Genomic DNA, 14,043 nt, shown 5'->3' with positions numbered 1-14,043 from the left:
GCATCTGTCCAAAGGGCAAGTCCTATCTGGCCACGTTCTGCTGAGACCACAGACAACTCTGCCAGCGCCCAGCGTTAAGTCCCTGCCGACGAGCGTGGACGCCTGCAGACACTGCCGTGTCCCTCTCGTGCAAGCCTGCGAGACAAAAACTAAATAACGGAAAGAAGCAGTGACTAGTTTAACTCTTTAACAAAAATCAAAGAAAAATGAAAATGATTTGGAAATGGCAACAGTTTAATTGAACCCATTTACTGGCATCTACCCTGTCTGAAAAAGGAAATCAGCAATTTTCTGACTGTTCTTATAACCTGACAGTGAAACTGGCTCACACAATGAAAACGTACATAATCCAGTGTCAAAAACTGGTGATTTACAGAAATCACCCCCGTTTATTTTTTCCAGCAAAGAGGAGAAAAACAAACATGTTTCCACAACTCAGTGTTTGAATCACTGGCAAAAACTGTCTGCCTCATTCAACGTTCCCGGCCACGAGCTCCGGGAACACTCTGATGGCCACGAACCTCCCGTGGTTCAAACGAAACGGAGAGCCCACGCATGAGGATTATGTGAGTTGAAGACACGATGCCTTCTCACAATGTGCCTACAAAGAAGGTCTTTGAAGAATACCCAAATCTTCAAAGGAATGAAAACACTCCTGTTCTGTTGTTGATTTTTGGTTTTGGGAATAAACTTTCTTCACTGGGAGGAAGGGGTTGTATGACTTTGTAAGTGGAAACCAAGAGGCCGCTGGCTAATACGTATGCCTCCCCTCCCACAGAGCTCTTCTGTCGCCCCAAAACCCTCTTCCATGAATTTTGTTATGGTTCGGAAAGGTAAGGAAAATGACTTCAAGTATTCAATTCCTATCAAAAATTGGTATCAAAAGTAATAAAGGACCTAATTTCTTTATAATTCCATGTTTTAAAAAATAACTTAAGAAGCAAGAGGTCCGGCCCTTTACTTGTATAAATACCACAGCGTAACTAGAGTTTCTTAAGACAACGTGGGGAGGAGTCCGTGTTGAGCACCTCGATCATTGATCTTAACGTTGGGAACGTCTCAGACACGGACGGAAGAGTCTTATAAGAAGGTGAGATACTGAAAAAGAAAAACAAAAAAGCAAGGGTGTGAAAATCAACACAACTGTACAAAAAAAGGCAAAGCTTACGGTCTATTAATTCCTATTACGATATTCACTTTCCAGTACTCCCTACGCACGACAGCAGACAATGTTACAAAGCAGGGGGCGCTGTGAACAGAGCAGGCCCTGCTGCAGTGCTGATCTGGGGTACGGGCAGGCTCCCACCATGAGCTGCTGGGAAATTCAGCCAGTCTTCAGAAAGAAAAATCAACCCCTGATTTGCACAGTGAGCGTTACGCACACACGCCCCATTGGGGCGCATGCTGGACATGGAACCAGAAGACACAGGTTTCGGGTCCAGCCTTGACCCTTATCAGCTTTAGGGGTTCCTCTCAGCCCCGCTTCCCATATCTGCAGCAAGAGGGAGAGGGTTCCTAACTCCCAGAGCTACCAGGAGCATGGGACGGGTGTCAAGGTATGCTGTGAAACGGCAGCTGCACAACATAGGGTAGTGTTGCTATCTTTTCCTTAAAGAGTTGTTGAAAGATCAACACTGTAAAATGATGTAGGAAACAGAGGCGAGGGCTTTGACCTTATGGTCGTGTTACTAAAACATGTGTAAACTAGTAAACGTGAAACAAGAATATACTGCAACAAGGTGTAGCTGTTAGGAGTTTCCATTACGGAGCTCATGGAATCCTTGCAAACCGGACAAAAGTGTCCTACAGATACAAATTTCTGTTTTAAACAGAGCACAAATTATCCAGCAACTTTTAGAGAGGTTGCTGTGTTCAGTAGGTAATGAAAGGCAGAACTGGAAGTGGTTATGATATAAAGGAATAAATAAGGTTGAACAGTGAGATTTGCTTATTCTTAACTAACTCTGAAAGCATCTGTGAGTTTAATTTCATCGCAAATTTACACGTTCCCCGTGGTGCTTCTGAAAACAAGGGCCAGGGAAGATCAGAGTCTGCTAGGCTCTCCCACCGTAATCGTCAGGGGTAATTTCTGGCTAGCATTTCCTGACTCACGTGTATTCCGCACCTAAATAACAATAAAGTACCACCTTCCCAAAACCTAGAGTGCAGGAAAAATGCAGCTGAAAGGCAGGCACTACCACCCAGACTCAGTCTGAATCGGGTGCAGCTCAGCATTCAAAGTCGCTCCCGAATACTGACCCTGAGAGTCTGGGACAAAGGGCGGATTAGGCAAGAGATACGGATATCTGACTATATAAATAAGACATTTGTAACCCTTTCTTCACAAACTGGTTTCCTTACTTTATTCATTATTCACGTTTATCCATATACTCACCTGTTAAGGGGTCTTACGCAACAGCAAAAACATTTTAACCTTGAAAAGTGGATTAAATTCATTGTATAATCATAACTCATAAAAATGAGTACAATTCCAGTTTCACGACGCTCGAAAAGTAACGGGGAGCCCCTTCTTTCCCTTTTCAGTTGTAACATCCTTTTGTTTGACCCCTATCCAGCAGTTACCTTTTCAAGTTCATCCAGCTTTTAGCTATTTTGCTAAAGGCCTCTGAACCAGGGGCGGTCATAGCTTCAAAGTCAACCAACTGAAAAAGAAAGAAATTTAACAATGTGATCAAACATGGAGGGGAAGCTCCCTTTGGGATCCGTTGCATTCGTGTGTCTCAACACAAAACTCCACAGATTGGGATTTAAACGTTTCCCTTCCAGCTCCAGCTCCGACATACCTTCCCTTTGGGAATTTTTCCTGCTACTTCCTTTCCACTCGCCATCAGGGCTCCCACAATCACTGAGTAAGCGATCACACTGTTTAGGTAAAGAACAATTACCGGTCAGTCCCAGGCCACGGACAGTTACCACGTTAGAGCTTACCACGGATTTTCCATCCTAAGAGATGACATTTTATTTCTCTTAAGAATTCTCTGGACATTAAACATAAGAATATTTTCATTTGCCTTAAAAATATATACTAATTTACTAATAAAACTATTTACTGATTTACTAATTTAAGGGTAAACGTGTAAGAATAATATTTTTCTGAGAACAAAAAGCATCTTTTAATTAGGAGTTTTCTCGTCACTTGGCTTTTCTCTTCTTGTGAAAGAGTGAATTAGAAAATGTGCCTGCTTATATTTTTAACATCTTCATGAGGCTTGGCTTTAAAACGCAATATATACGATATACTTTGTAAATGCAAACATATTAATATTATCGTTTAAACATTAAACACTGTGGCCCCGAAGACGAAACAAGCAGAACGCGTTTGCAGAACGCACTAACAGACTGGCCCGAAGGCGGCTGCACTACGGGGACATCCCGGCATGTCCGGACTCACTCTGGATCCTGACGTCTTTGTGGCACCAGCTCTGTGCCCTGTGCCTGGCAGCCCAGGACGAAGACAACTGAGACAGACGTCTTGCCCCGGCGAGCGGACACCAGAGAGAGTGAGCCCGCCCCGGGGTCTCCTGCCAGGGAAGCCCTCACTGAGGCCGTGGCCACGTGCGCTGCATCTTCGAGGGCCACGGGCGGGGCCCCCGAGGCAGAGGAGGGGGAAGCGGACCGGCGCGGGGGGGGGGACAGGAAGGTGTGGGCACGGGCTGGGGGCGTGGGGAGGCAGAGAGCAGGGCGGCACAGCCGCCGTGAGGACACGCGCGTGCACAGCGCCTGTGAGGGCGGCGGGCGGAAGGCGGCACGTGGAGGGCATCGCGGGCACATCTAATGACGACTGTCCCGAAGGCACAAGGTTTATGTTCCCATTTTGTTTCAATGCCGTCGTTACCGTTATGTAAGTTCCGCGTAAGGGCACGCACCCGTCTACACCGGAGTGCTCACTACGAGCCTAGTTTCCATCCATCACCACACAGGGGACCCCCTCCGCCCATGTCGCCCACCCGCCCCCAACGCTTTTGTCATATTATAACAACATTTACTACCACATTTTGGAGAGTTTTACTTTCTAAAGTAGTACTTAAAGATCAAGACATTTAAGTGTATTACTTTAGCCAAAGCATCTTAAAGTCAAACATGTGCTAATGATGGCATATGCCATTCGCATGATTTACTGTACACGGTACCAGAGAAAAGGGAAGAAAAAGAAAGCTCTACAGACGCATCCTTGTTTGAATGACACCTGAAAGATGCCTGGTGAATTCAGTAAGTTGCAAGAATTCATTCATAATAACAAAAATACTTTGCAATGATTGGTGACCCCAAAGTATTAAACGTTAGGGCTAAAGGTCAACTAATGGTCAAAACTTGGGGGCGAGGGGAGAACAGGGCAGGGTACAGTCTGGGCAAATATCAGGAATTAAAGCACAGGGCGCACACGTGCGCACACAGTGAGACTTCGAGCTCCAGCCTATAAACGCCAAGCACCTTCTTTTAAAACTACCTTCCAAGACTCTTGGTGGTGCAGTAGATCAAGGACATCACGTTTGGGTGGACTTTGAAAAAAACCAAGGGGTCTTCCCGCCATTGCTGGGGTACCTGTACCCAGGGCCCCACAGGAGATGTAAGCAAAAGGAGTGCGTTCTTCACTCCAAAAACTGTCAGATTAGAGGATATCACTCACCTGGATCCGCGAGAGAGCGGCATTAAATTATAAAAGTAATAAACTAAGGATAAGATTAAGTTGCCAACAGCATCAGTCTCCTAGGGAAAAAAAAAAAACATGTGCTTATGAACTTAACAGATTATAAACTCATTTCTTATCAGGTGACAAGACACATCAGAAGCATTTACATTAGGAAGAGGATTATTTCCTTCTTCTTCTACAAGAACCTACTTTCCACATCCTTGAATATTTTATACTCTTCCCAATGATGTTTTTTCTCACGAGAGGGTATACATTCAGTTCGGTTTAGAGCAGTACGTCCCCAGCTGCCTTTAAAACTGCAACCGTTTCTGATAAACCTAGACATCTGTTTCAGTCTATAATGTTACTTGAAATGTCGACATATACATTGAGATTAAAATAAAACAAAGCACTTAGTAATACTGAATACACTTTCTCAGACTACAGGCCTCTCTAGTCCAGGGTTCTGATTAGTGCCCTACCCCCACCCACGGAGATTTAGGTGATCAGTATACTTAATTTATGGGTATAAACTGATGAAGATCCTGAGAAACAAAGTAACTTCCCAAGGGCCACGGGCATCCATTCCAGAATGCGGATGGAGTGGCCGCTACAGTCTCCACACAGTGGACAGCTACAGCGACGGAGGTGACGTTGCAGCTCCTGCTACCAAGGAGCCCCCCCTTGAGTCGGGGAAGCAACGGAGGGCAGAGGTCACAGTCCAGGAGAGCGTCACTAGATGCAGCACAGGTCATGTCCATCGTGGACCAACCTGTTCTCTTAAATCTTGACAAAGCCCAAATCTCTGATACTATGACACAGTCACTACATACATGTATCATCCCCCTTCCCCAGTTTCTGTACTTACTAAATACGGGAATTGTCTCTACAAGAATATTAAAAGAAATATTTACCGCTCAATTAAAGCTGATTTCAAGCATAAACTGTGTAATCCCAAGGAAAGGGTAAAGGCTTTAAGCAGTGTACAAAGGAATCAGAAGAAGCATGGATAAAATGAAGATAAACGAAAACCTACCCCAAATTCTGATGAGAGAATCAGTACTTTTCCTTTCGCTGTTAGATCTTTATAAAGTGCATCTATTTCGGCGTGATATAACTGTGTTCTTTCTTCTGTGGTCTGGGTTTCCACGGAAAATAGTATATTGCCTACCCTAAAAATACAAGAAGGTGTGTCGAAGGCACGTATGATACGGTTCAAAGAGCTAAGCACAGAAGGGTGGGAAGGGCAGCGTGGCGACGGGGGCACAGGACGCAAGGAAGACTGTCTCTGCCTCTCTGAGCAGACAGATGGGGCGTGGCTCACAGCAGGCAGCTTTTCCACAAAATACGGTTTTGCTCAGTCTAAGTGTAGGCCCTGCTTACGTGAGCTTCAGCTAACACAGGAGGAGGAAACTACAGAGTAGAATGTATTTCAACGCCCAGGAAACATTTTATCAGACAGCCACCCTATTACAATAGAAGAGCAGGGGCCGGGGCTGTGCCCTGAAAGCGAGTTCAGGGCCTCCGCTGTTTCCTTTTCCATTAAGCTTCTGCTGCATGAGCTCCATGGGAGGCTCTGTGGAGGATATAAATTCTATGCAACAGGTAGTTACTGGATAACGCCGGTACCCAAACGCTGAGAATACTCCTCAGACCCTCTAAAGGACAACACAGCAGAGCTGCCGCGTTGATGGAGGGACGGAGGGGGAACGAGGCCACAGATTATGAGCCCATGCGTAGAGCCGTAACAGTTCATCAGAGGTCCCAAGGAGAGAGAGTTGATCTACTCTGGAAGACAGGGAAGAAAACAGGAAATGCTTGCGGAGGAAGGGGCCTGAGCCTGGGTCTTGAAGAGGAGGACGGCGATGCCAGAGGCGCAGAGCCAGGAGGTGGGAGGTGACCTCAGCGAACAAGCAGTCCAGCTGAATTAGCAGGCCGGGCGCTGGCAGGAAAGTGCTTCAGGGAGGCAGGAAGCGTTGTTTGAGGCCATGATTACAAAAGGCCTGAATGTGCGGCACGGGGGCCGATCTTGGTGTCAACGGGCAACGGCAGGGTATGGACTGGGGAGGGAGCTCTGGAGCCACGGGGGCGCCCCGTGGACCCGGCCTTAGGACCCGAGGATGCACGGGTCAGCCCCAGGAGACCGGAGATGGAGGCATGGGTCATGAGTAGGGGTCAGAGGCCCCGAGCGAGACTGACAACAAATGGGGCGAGACAGACAGCTGAGCAAAGACGCTGTGTTTCCGGGAAGGACTTATGGACTCTTACTCGGCAGTTGCACTTCTGCCTGGGTGAAGAGGTAGGAGAAAAAAATTCACCTCGACAGAAGACCCTGGAATTCCTTCTGGGGGGAGGATGACGCTTACTGGGAAAGTACTTTGATAAGTGGCTTGGGTTAGAGACGGAGACCTCAACGACGTGGCAGAGCCATAGAATCTGGAAGTTGCTAAACGGGGGTTTCCTCATGAAGGCCTGTGTAAGTTTGGACAAGGAAACCAGAGCCCAGCAGGGGCTGAGAGGACACGGCTCCCACCGCTGAGCTGCCGGAAGTCCCTGATGCAGAAGTGGTGGAGCCTCCTAGGGAAGCAACTGAGGAGCGCGGTGTTTCGGGGACGGCAGTGAATGGAGAGGGTCAAGGTCATTCCACCCAGAACTCAAGGGATACGGAGGCTCCCAGGTGAAGTGTGGATTTCAGATGTAAATAAAATGATCATTAATAAAAACGGTCACTGCGGCGCTACTACTGATAAGGTGAAAAAATGGGAAACACCCTGAATGATCAATGACAAAAAAATTAGTAGCAGCAACTCTACAATATCCCTAAAATGGAATACTATGCAATTTTTTAAAATGCTTCTAAGAATAGGATATGGGGAAATGTTCGTAGTGAGGCTAGAAAACAAACAGGTTGTAAAACAATATGTACAGTATAATCTCAGGTTTTAAAGGAAATAATGATTTAAAATTTTTAATCTTTGCTTATCTGTATTCTAAAGTTTCAATAAGACTGCACTTACACTCTCATACTACTTTAAAACCTATATTTAAAAATCCAATAACAGCCTTCAACCTGCCAATCTCTCATCTTTTTTCCATTTAATGAGTAAAAGTCTTACCCACGACAAACTTCAAGAACCTGGAAGAATGCTTTCCACAAAGCACATCAGACATTATACTTAATATCTAGAAAGTTGTCAGATTTAGCACAGTCAGAAAATCTATCTGCTGGTGTAATAATCTAAATGTCACGTTAAAAAAAAAAAAAAAAAAGCTGGTTCTCGTTACACACTGGACCTTGAATAATCTCCGTTTTAGGAGACAGCCAAAGCCCAGGAGGTCCGATCTCCCGCAGCAGCGCCAAGCATCTGCATGCCTTCTGACACCAGCCCCCGTCTGCGCACCCGCACGTGGGAAGCACACGTACTTGTCTCCTGTAATAGTGATCGTGAAGCCGTCATATTCCTTCCCTTGGTCTTTGAGGCTGGGAACTTTTGTGTTCACAGTGAACCCATCCTTCGTTTTAGTATTAAACTGCTTTCGGGGAAAAAGAAAATTCACGTTACTGGTGAGATTCACTGTAAATTCCCAACTGCCACTGTGCAGCACCGACTCCGACTTTCATGTTTTTAAGAAGGGTCACGGTGTGCCAGACACCGTGTATTCTCTGTCCTGGCCCCATGCCCCAACCCAGACTCCCAGCCCAAGTCACGCTCCCCGTGGCCCCTGCCAGAGGGCAGCAGAGAACCTCAGAGCAAAAGGCACACAGCCTCCCTGCAACGGCAAGGCACTGCTCACTGCTAAGAGCTCCCTTGGGGTCTTTTCTCTTGTTCATCTTAAGCGGCAGTCACACTGATACTTTGCAGAATAGTTGTACTCAACATCCTATAATTCGAAAGAGCACCTTGTGTTTATTCTACTGCTTCTTCAAAGTAGACTCTCATCTGTCTGCAAATACTCAGAATTTTGTCACCTGAGAATTTTATACACACACATGCACACACCCCAACTCCGCAGACCACAGAGTGACAAAGCAAAGTATTCTAAAGGAATTACACAGAGATAAGAGTGGCCCTTAAGGGTGATGAGTACGAACACGGCTTTCTGTTGAAAACACTTTTGACGAAGTGAAATGCCAATAAATTACTCCAGAAAAATCCTCCCCAATTCGGTTATTTAGTGTAGCCAACATGTTTTTAGGATTGACAGACTTGAATAAGAGAATCAATGGTAAAATTAAAAGAGGTCGTGCTTCGCATAAGATATTGGAGGGAAAGTTTGCCCGAAAACAGTGACAGCCAGCAGGCGTTCACCAAGCTCCAGAGAAGGACATAGATGAAGGGACGTCAGCAGGAGAGCGGGCGGCAGGGGCCGAGACAGGAGGTGTCCCGTAGGAGGACAGAGACTTGTAGAGGCAGAAGGCGCTAACACTTAGTATGTGCCAATGCTCTTTCATGCCCACAGCATGCCCATAAGACAGGACACGACCTCCATCTTACAGGTGAGGAAACCAAGTTGGTGAGATGAAGCGAGGTGAGGTCTGGCCCGAGCTGGCACGAGGGAGTGGCAGAGTGGAAGCAGGGACCCAGGCCCTCTCGACGTCCAGTCCCCTAACTTACTAACCAGCCGCCCCGAGGGGAGCTGAGGTACATCTGAACTTGGCTTTTCAGAAAGCAAAAGTGAATGTGCTGAAAAAGTACACGTACTTTTCAGCAAAAGTACCTATATCTCAGTGGAGGCTGTCATGGCATCATATTCACCAAGCACTTTAAACACAAAGGCGTATTTTTATATACTTCTACGTGTGCCTTTAGAAAGGCCAGTGTGCCCACAGCCTGGCTGGAGGTGCGGTGAGCAAAACCACAGTGGGATGGCCACTCCCAGATGTGGCCAGACAGGCAGTGACTTTGCACTGGGAGCCAGGCACTGGGCGGGCGATGCCCGGCCCCTTAGCTGCTCTCCAGGCGACTGCAGCCTTTTGTCCATTGCGCTTTTCTTTTCAGACAAAGATATACATATATTAAAATATCCCTAAGCTGATTTTGGATTCTGCCTAATATAGTAAATTTAAATGCCTAAAATACCCACAGGACAGCTAAAGACTAAAACCTGAGTCAGGCTCTAGTTTTCTTTCTGTCTGCTGCATCCAGCGGCCCTCGGTGCGGCCCTTCTGCCCCTTCGGGGGCGTCTGGGGAATTTATGGGATAATGTGGTGGCTGAGGGGATGAGGTGCTGGGGACGGTCACACAGGCGCGACTCCCACTGGACTCCCATGTAGATGAAGAACGTGTTTATAATGTAATGATTATCTAGGCCTGGAACCAGACTCCGTTTTACACTCACACGCTAAATATTTGTTACAATTTTAATACACGCTGACTTTCCTAGGAATGCAAACAGCATATACATTGAGGAAAGAGGATACTATACATCGTGTGGAACTTTATTAAGTGCGGTTTACCATTACAGAAAACCGTTATCGCCAACATCGTAGCTCGTGATACTTGAGTCACCAAATGACACATGGATACAGGGCTGCATCTGTCGCTGTCACGTTCACCAAGATTATACACATCTGTGCAAGCAACTGGCTACTTCTTTGTGGCTTCTCATGAAGACATGCCTGAATGTTGACACACTGAAATACATGGTTTTCTACTATAAACAACTTACCTTTTAGAACTCCCTTACGGCACTGTGGTGACTTTTGAAAGAATTTTTTGAGTAGGTGGGATACATTCTTTATGAATTTCATTCTAGTGCAGTAAAGGGGCCATCTGAACATGTTTACTGAGTTAAGACGGGTCTGAGAAGACTGAGAACCACTGCCTCAGTTCATGAGACCCTCACAACGAGCAGGTTGGCCGGAATCACGGCTCTCCAACATATGAGAGCTTGGGATGAGACCGGGAGAGCCTGTCAAACCCGGCGAGCAGACTGGACCCTGGGTACAGAGTCAGCTCACGGCTTTGTCTATGACGGGATGCTTCCTGGTTATTCTTTAGAAATGGATAAGCTTTGGTCAATCATAGAAATTTCTTAATGTTTATTTGATGTAAATCAATCTCATCTACTATAGCTACAAGGAGAACATTGATTCAAGTTTTATGTTATAGTTCAAACCATTAACTGAAAAAAACCAAACCAACCTGCTGCTGGTGCATTATGGGTAGTTATGTTCCTAGGTGGAGAAAAGGTGCATAAAATTATAACTTCTTAATGGACTGTACTTTTAAACAATATAATTGCTGTCCCGTGACACGCCCTTTAACTTGAATTCCAATGTTTCTGATACTGATACTGCCACACCTGCTTTTCTTCAGTAGCATTTGCCTGCCTACCTTTCCGCCTTCAACAGTTTGAATGTCATCTCGTTGTAGGTGTTTCCTGTGAACAGAACCTAGCTGGGCTTTAAAATACCGATCTGAGATGCTCATTCTTTCAGTGAGGGCTCGATTATTCACGTCATGTTGAGACCCAGCATCCACTACAGACATTTCCTCCTTACCTTTTCCCCCCTCTCTTTTGTAAGCTTTTAGTTGAACTGACTTTGTTTTCTTTATTCCATTTTCCTACCTTCTAGGGTCTGTTTTGTTTTATTTTCGTTATTCTGCAGAATGTGTTTTCATCAGTGTTTTCAAGTAGCACACTTTATAAAACTTAAAATACTTGTTAACAAACAGGCATTTAATAATTACGAGTTCGTTTTGTAAAAAGTACTGGGCTTCCCTGGTGGCGCAGTGGTTAAGAATCCGCCTGCCAATGCACAGAACACGAGTTCGAGTCCTGGTCCGGGAAGATCCCCCCATGCCACGGGGCAACGGAGCCCGTGCGCCACAACTACTGAGGCTGCGCTCTACAGCCCGCAAGCCACAACTACTGAGCCCGCGTGCCACAACTACTGAAGCCCATGAGCCTAGAGCCCGTGCTCTGCAACAAGAGAAGCCACCACAATGAGAAGCCCGGGCACTGCAACGAAGAGTAGCCCTCGCTCGCTGCAACTAGAGAAAGCCCAAGCCCAGCAACGAAGACCCGACGCAGCCAAAAATAAATATAAAATAAATAAATTAAAAAAAAAAGTACTAACTGTTTCCCCTAAAAACACCTACTGCGATTTTGATGATAAATTTACCTTCATAATTGGAAGGAGGTCTTCCACTTTGTGGACCTTTTCCAGAGCTTCTCTAACTTCCAACAATCCTTTAGGATTATTAGCTCTTAAAAAGGGAAAGAGAGATGGCAACTAAAATTAATACAGAAATTAATAATTATGCTCTCACCTTTAATTTAAATAAATCACCCTTAATTACTAGTGGCTCAATATTCAAAACAGTGGACCACAAACAAAGTTTTGAAATAATGAGATGATTTAATCTAATGAGTATTGGGCTACAGATGAGAATTAAGGAAACAAGACAGCAGTCTGTCTAGAATGTGAACTGGGGAAAACCTGAAAGGATGGACAGCCAATGTCTGTGTGGACATGCCTGGGTCTGGGCTTGGTCAGAAAACCTTGATTCTCCTATTCCAACTATGAATTAGAAGTGAATGTTTTTTCTTCCTAAAGTTGCTCAAATGGAAGTATCCTACTAAGCTCTTATACCAATTTTATATTTACTTGGTGAACTAACATTCAGAATTCCTTTTCCCCCAGCATTCTGTCCACTGTCCTGTCTATACTGTACTGCCTCTCAGTTGAGGGAGAATGAGTATTAAGGCGAAAATCCCTCATTTAATCCCTAATTAAGAAATTCAAAGAAACATCCTGCTTTGAATTCAAAGAAAGGCTAGACGCTTTCAAAGAGGCTAGAAAAGTCACAGCAATGTGTGTAAGATAAAAATACTCAGTTACGGTCCATGGATTTTGTGGAGCTCTTAAAAAGAAGGTTGATAAATGATTACGAAAGGTTTTATGATTCCAAACAGTATGTAAAAATATGACACATTTTGTTTGGTCTGTCAATAGGCTTGGTTTTCAAGTTTCATAAATATAACGAATGTAAAATACATAAAATTTATCCATTACTATGAAAAGAAAATTGAAAGATTACCCATGATAAACTAGGATTCTATCTTTAATAAAATGAAGAATTTTCTCAAAATATTCCAGGTATCTCATGTTGATCACCTGACCCCTGTAAGAAAAAACAATTAAGAATGTTTTTACAAAGAAATATGTTCCACACAATATCTAATTTCAAAGTTAATTCAAAAGGACAATAAGAGAGCTGGGAAATTCGCTTGTTTGCAGCCAAAGAACGGGAGAAACAAACGCCTGTCTAAGCAAGACTGATGGTCAGCGACTGGGCTTATTCTGGTGGGAAAGGCACCAAACTCAGCCCTGGAGATGCCAAAACAGGAAGAAAAGTCCTCAGGTACTTAAACGGGGCTCAGACTTGTGTGCCCCTTTCCCCTTATGGGTCCTTTCCCTTTTTCAGCAATATGCTCCCTCCTGCCCCTCGGTGCTCCTGATAGAACTAGGGGCTAATACTCCTTCTTGCTGTCCAGCTCACTAGCTGTCTTCATCTCCTCTACCACTCTAAATAGTATTTTCCTCCCGTTTCTATCCCCACCCCCATTTTTAGAACTCTCCCAGAACCTCACGTACAGCCAACACACCGATGTACCCATCCAGCTGACGCACGTGTCCGGCAACGCACATAACCGACTGCTTCCCGGGCACGGCTCCCTGGACTCCCCGCAGGCGAGTCAAACCTCAGGTTCAGGAACTCACCCCAGCTCCCCAGCGTGTTCACCTACGTTCTGCCCTGGGGCTTCCTGGCCTACTGGGGCAACCACGTGCCCGCTCGGCAATGGGACCGCCTACCCGCAGCTTCACGCTCGCCCTCACTTCTAACCCACCCCCAGTGTTCCGACCCTGCCTTCTCAGTATCCACTCTTCCCCTCCAGCTCACTTCCACAAAGCTTTCCAGACCTCGGGACCAGTGCACCGGAATGTTCCAGAACTTTCTAACCAGTCCCACGCCTCCAAGGGAAGTCGCTGCCCTCTCATCTATTCTGTCACCTGTGGCCAAAGTGATCACCCAAATGTGTAAATCTGTTCAGCTCACTTCTCTGCTTCTGATCTCTGAACGACTCTCTTTTATTTCAGGACAAAAAGTGCCTGAGCATGGATATGTTAGCTATATTTGGGGGAAAAAAAAGCTGTTTATGTTTCAGCCTCTGCCTGTCTTTCCAGCCCTGACTGCTGACAGCCCCTTAATCATAAACTAACCACCAGTCATAATGAATTAGTGATACCTCCCTGACCATGCCTGACTCACAGGTGCGGCCATGCCTGACTCACAGGTGGGGCCATGCCTCACCCACCTCTCTGCTTTCCATGTTTCCAAACAGCATCACCTGAAGGCTGGACTGGGACCCCCCCCCCCCCG

The 14,043-nt window shown here is 45.7% G+C and overlaps 1 protein-coding gene across 4 annotated transcripts in view; it reads right to left on the bottom strand.

Moving 5' to 3' along the window:
• Positions 1-314: 314 nt before the first annotated feature.
• TTC13 (tetratricopeptide repeat domain 13) overlaps positions 315-14,043 on the bottom strand; it is a gene marked incomplete at its 5' end in the record, with an annotated part of 70,192 nt that continues 56,463 nt past the window's right edge. For 2 of the 4 annotated variants that reach the window (XM_082854525.1, XM_082854523.1), the window contains 8 exons: positions 315-1,098; positions 2,584-2,663; positions 2,805-2,883; positions 4,649-4,728; positions 5,688-5,823; positions 8,076-8,185; positions 11,781-11,865; positions 12,700-12,783. In XM_082854525.1, the coding sequence (XP_082710651.1) occupies positions 984-1,098; positions 2,584-2,663; positions 2,805-2,883; positions 4,649-4,728; positions 5,688-5,823; positions 8,076-8,185; positions 11,781-11,865; positions 12,700-12,783 (769 nt within the window). In that variant the 3' untranslated portion in view covers positions 315-983. The remainder of the gene's footprint in view (positions 1,099-2,583; positions 2,664-2,804; positions 2,884-4,648; positions 4,729-5,687; positions 5,824-8,075; positions 8,186-11,780; positions 11,866-12,699; positions 12,784-14,043) is intronic. The other 2 variants (XM_082854522.1, XM_082854524.1) reach the window with 1 other exon arrangement.

This window comes from Leucopleurus acutus, assembly GCF_964270905.1.
Source record: "Leucopleurus acutus genome assembly, chromosome: 14".
Classification (NCBI taxonomy): Eukaryota; Metazoa; Chordata; class Mammalia; order Artiodactyla; family Delphinidae; genus Leucopleurus; species Leucopleurus acutus.
This window is presented reverse-complemented; position numbering and strand designations above follow the sequence as displayed.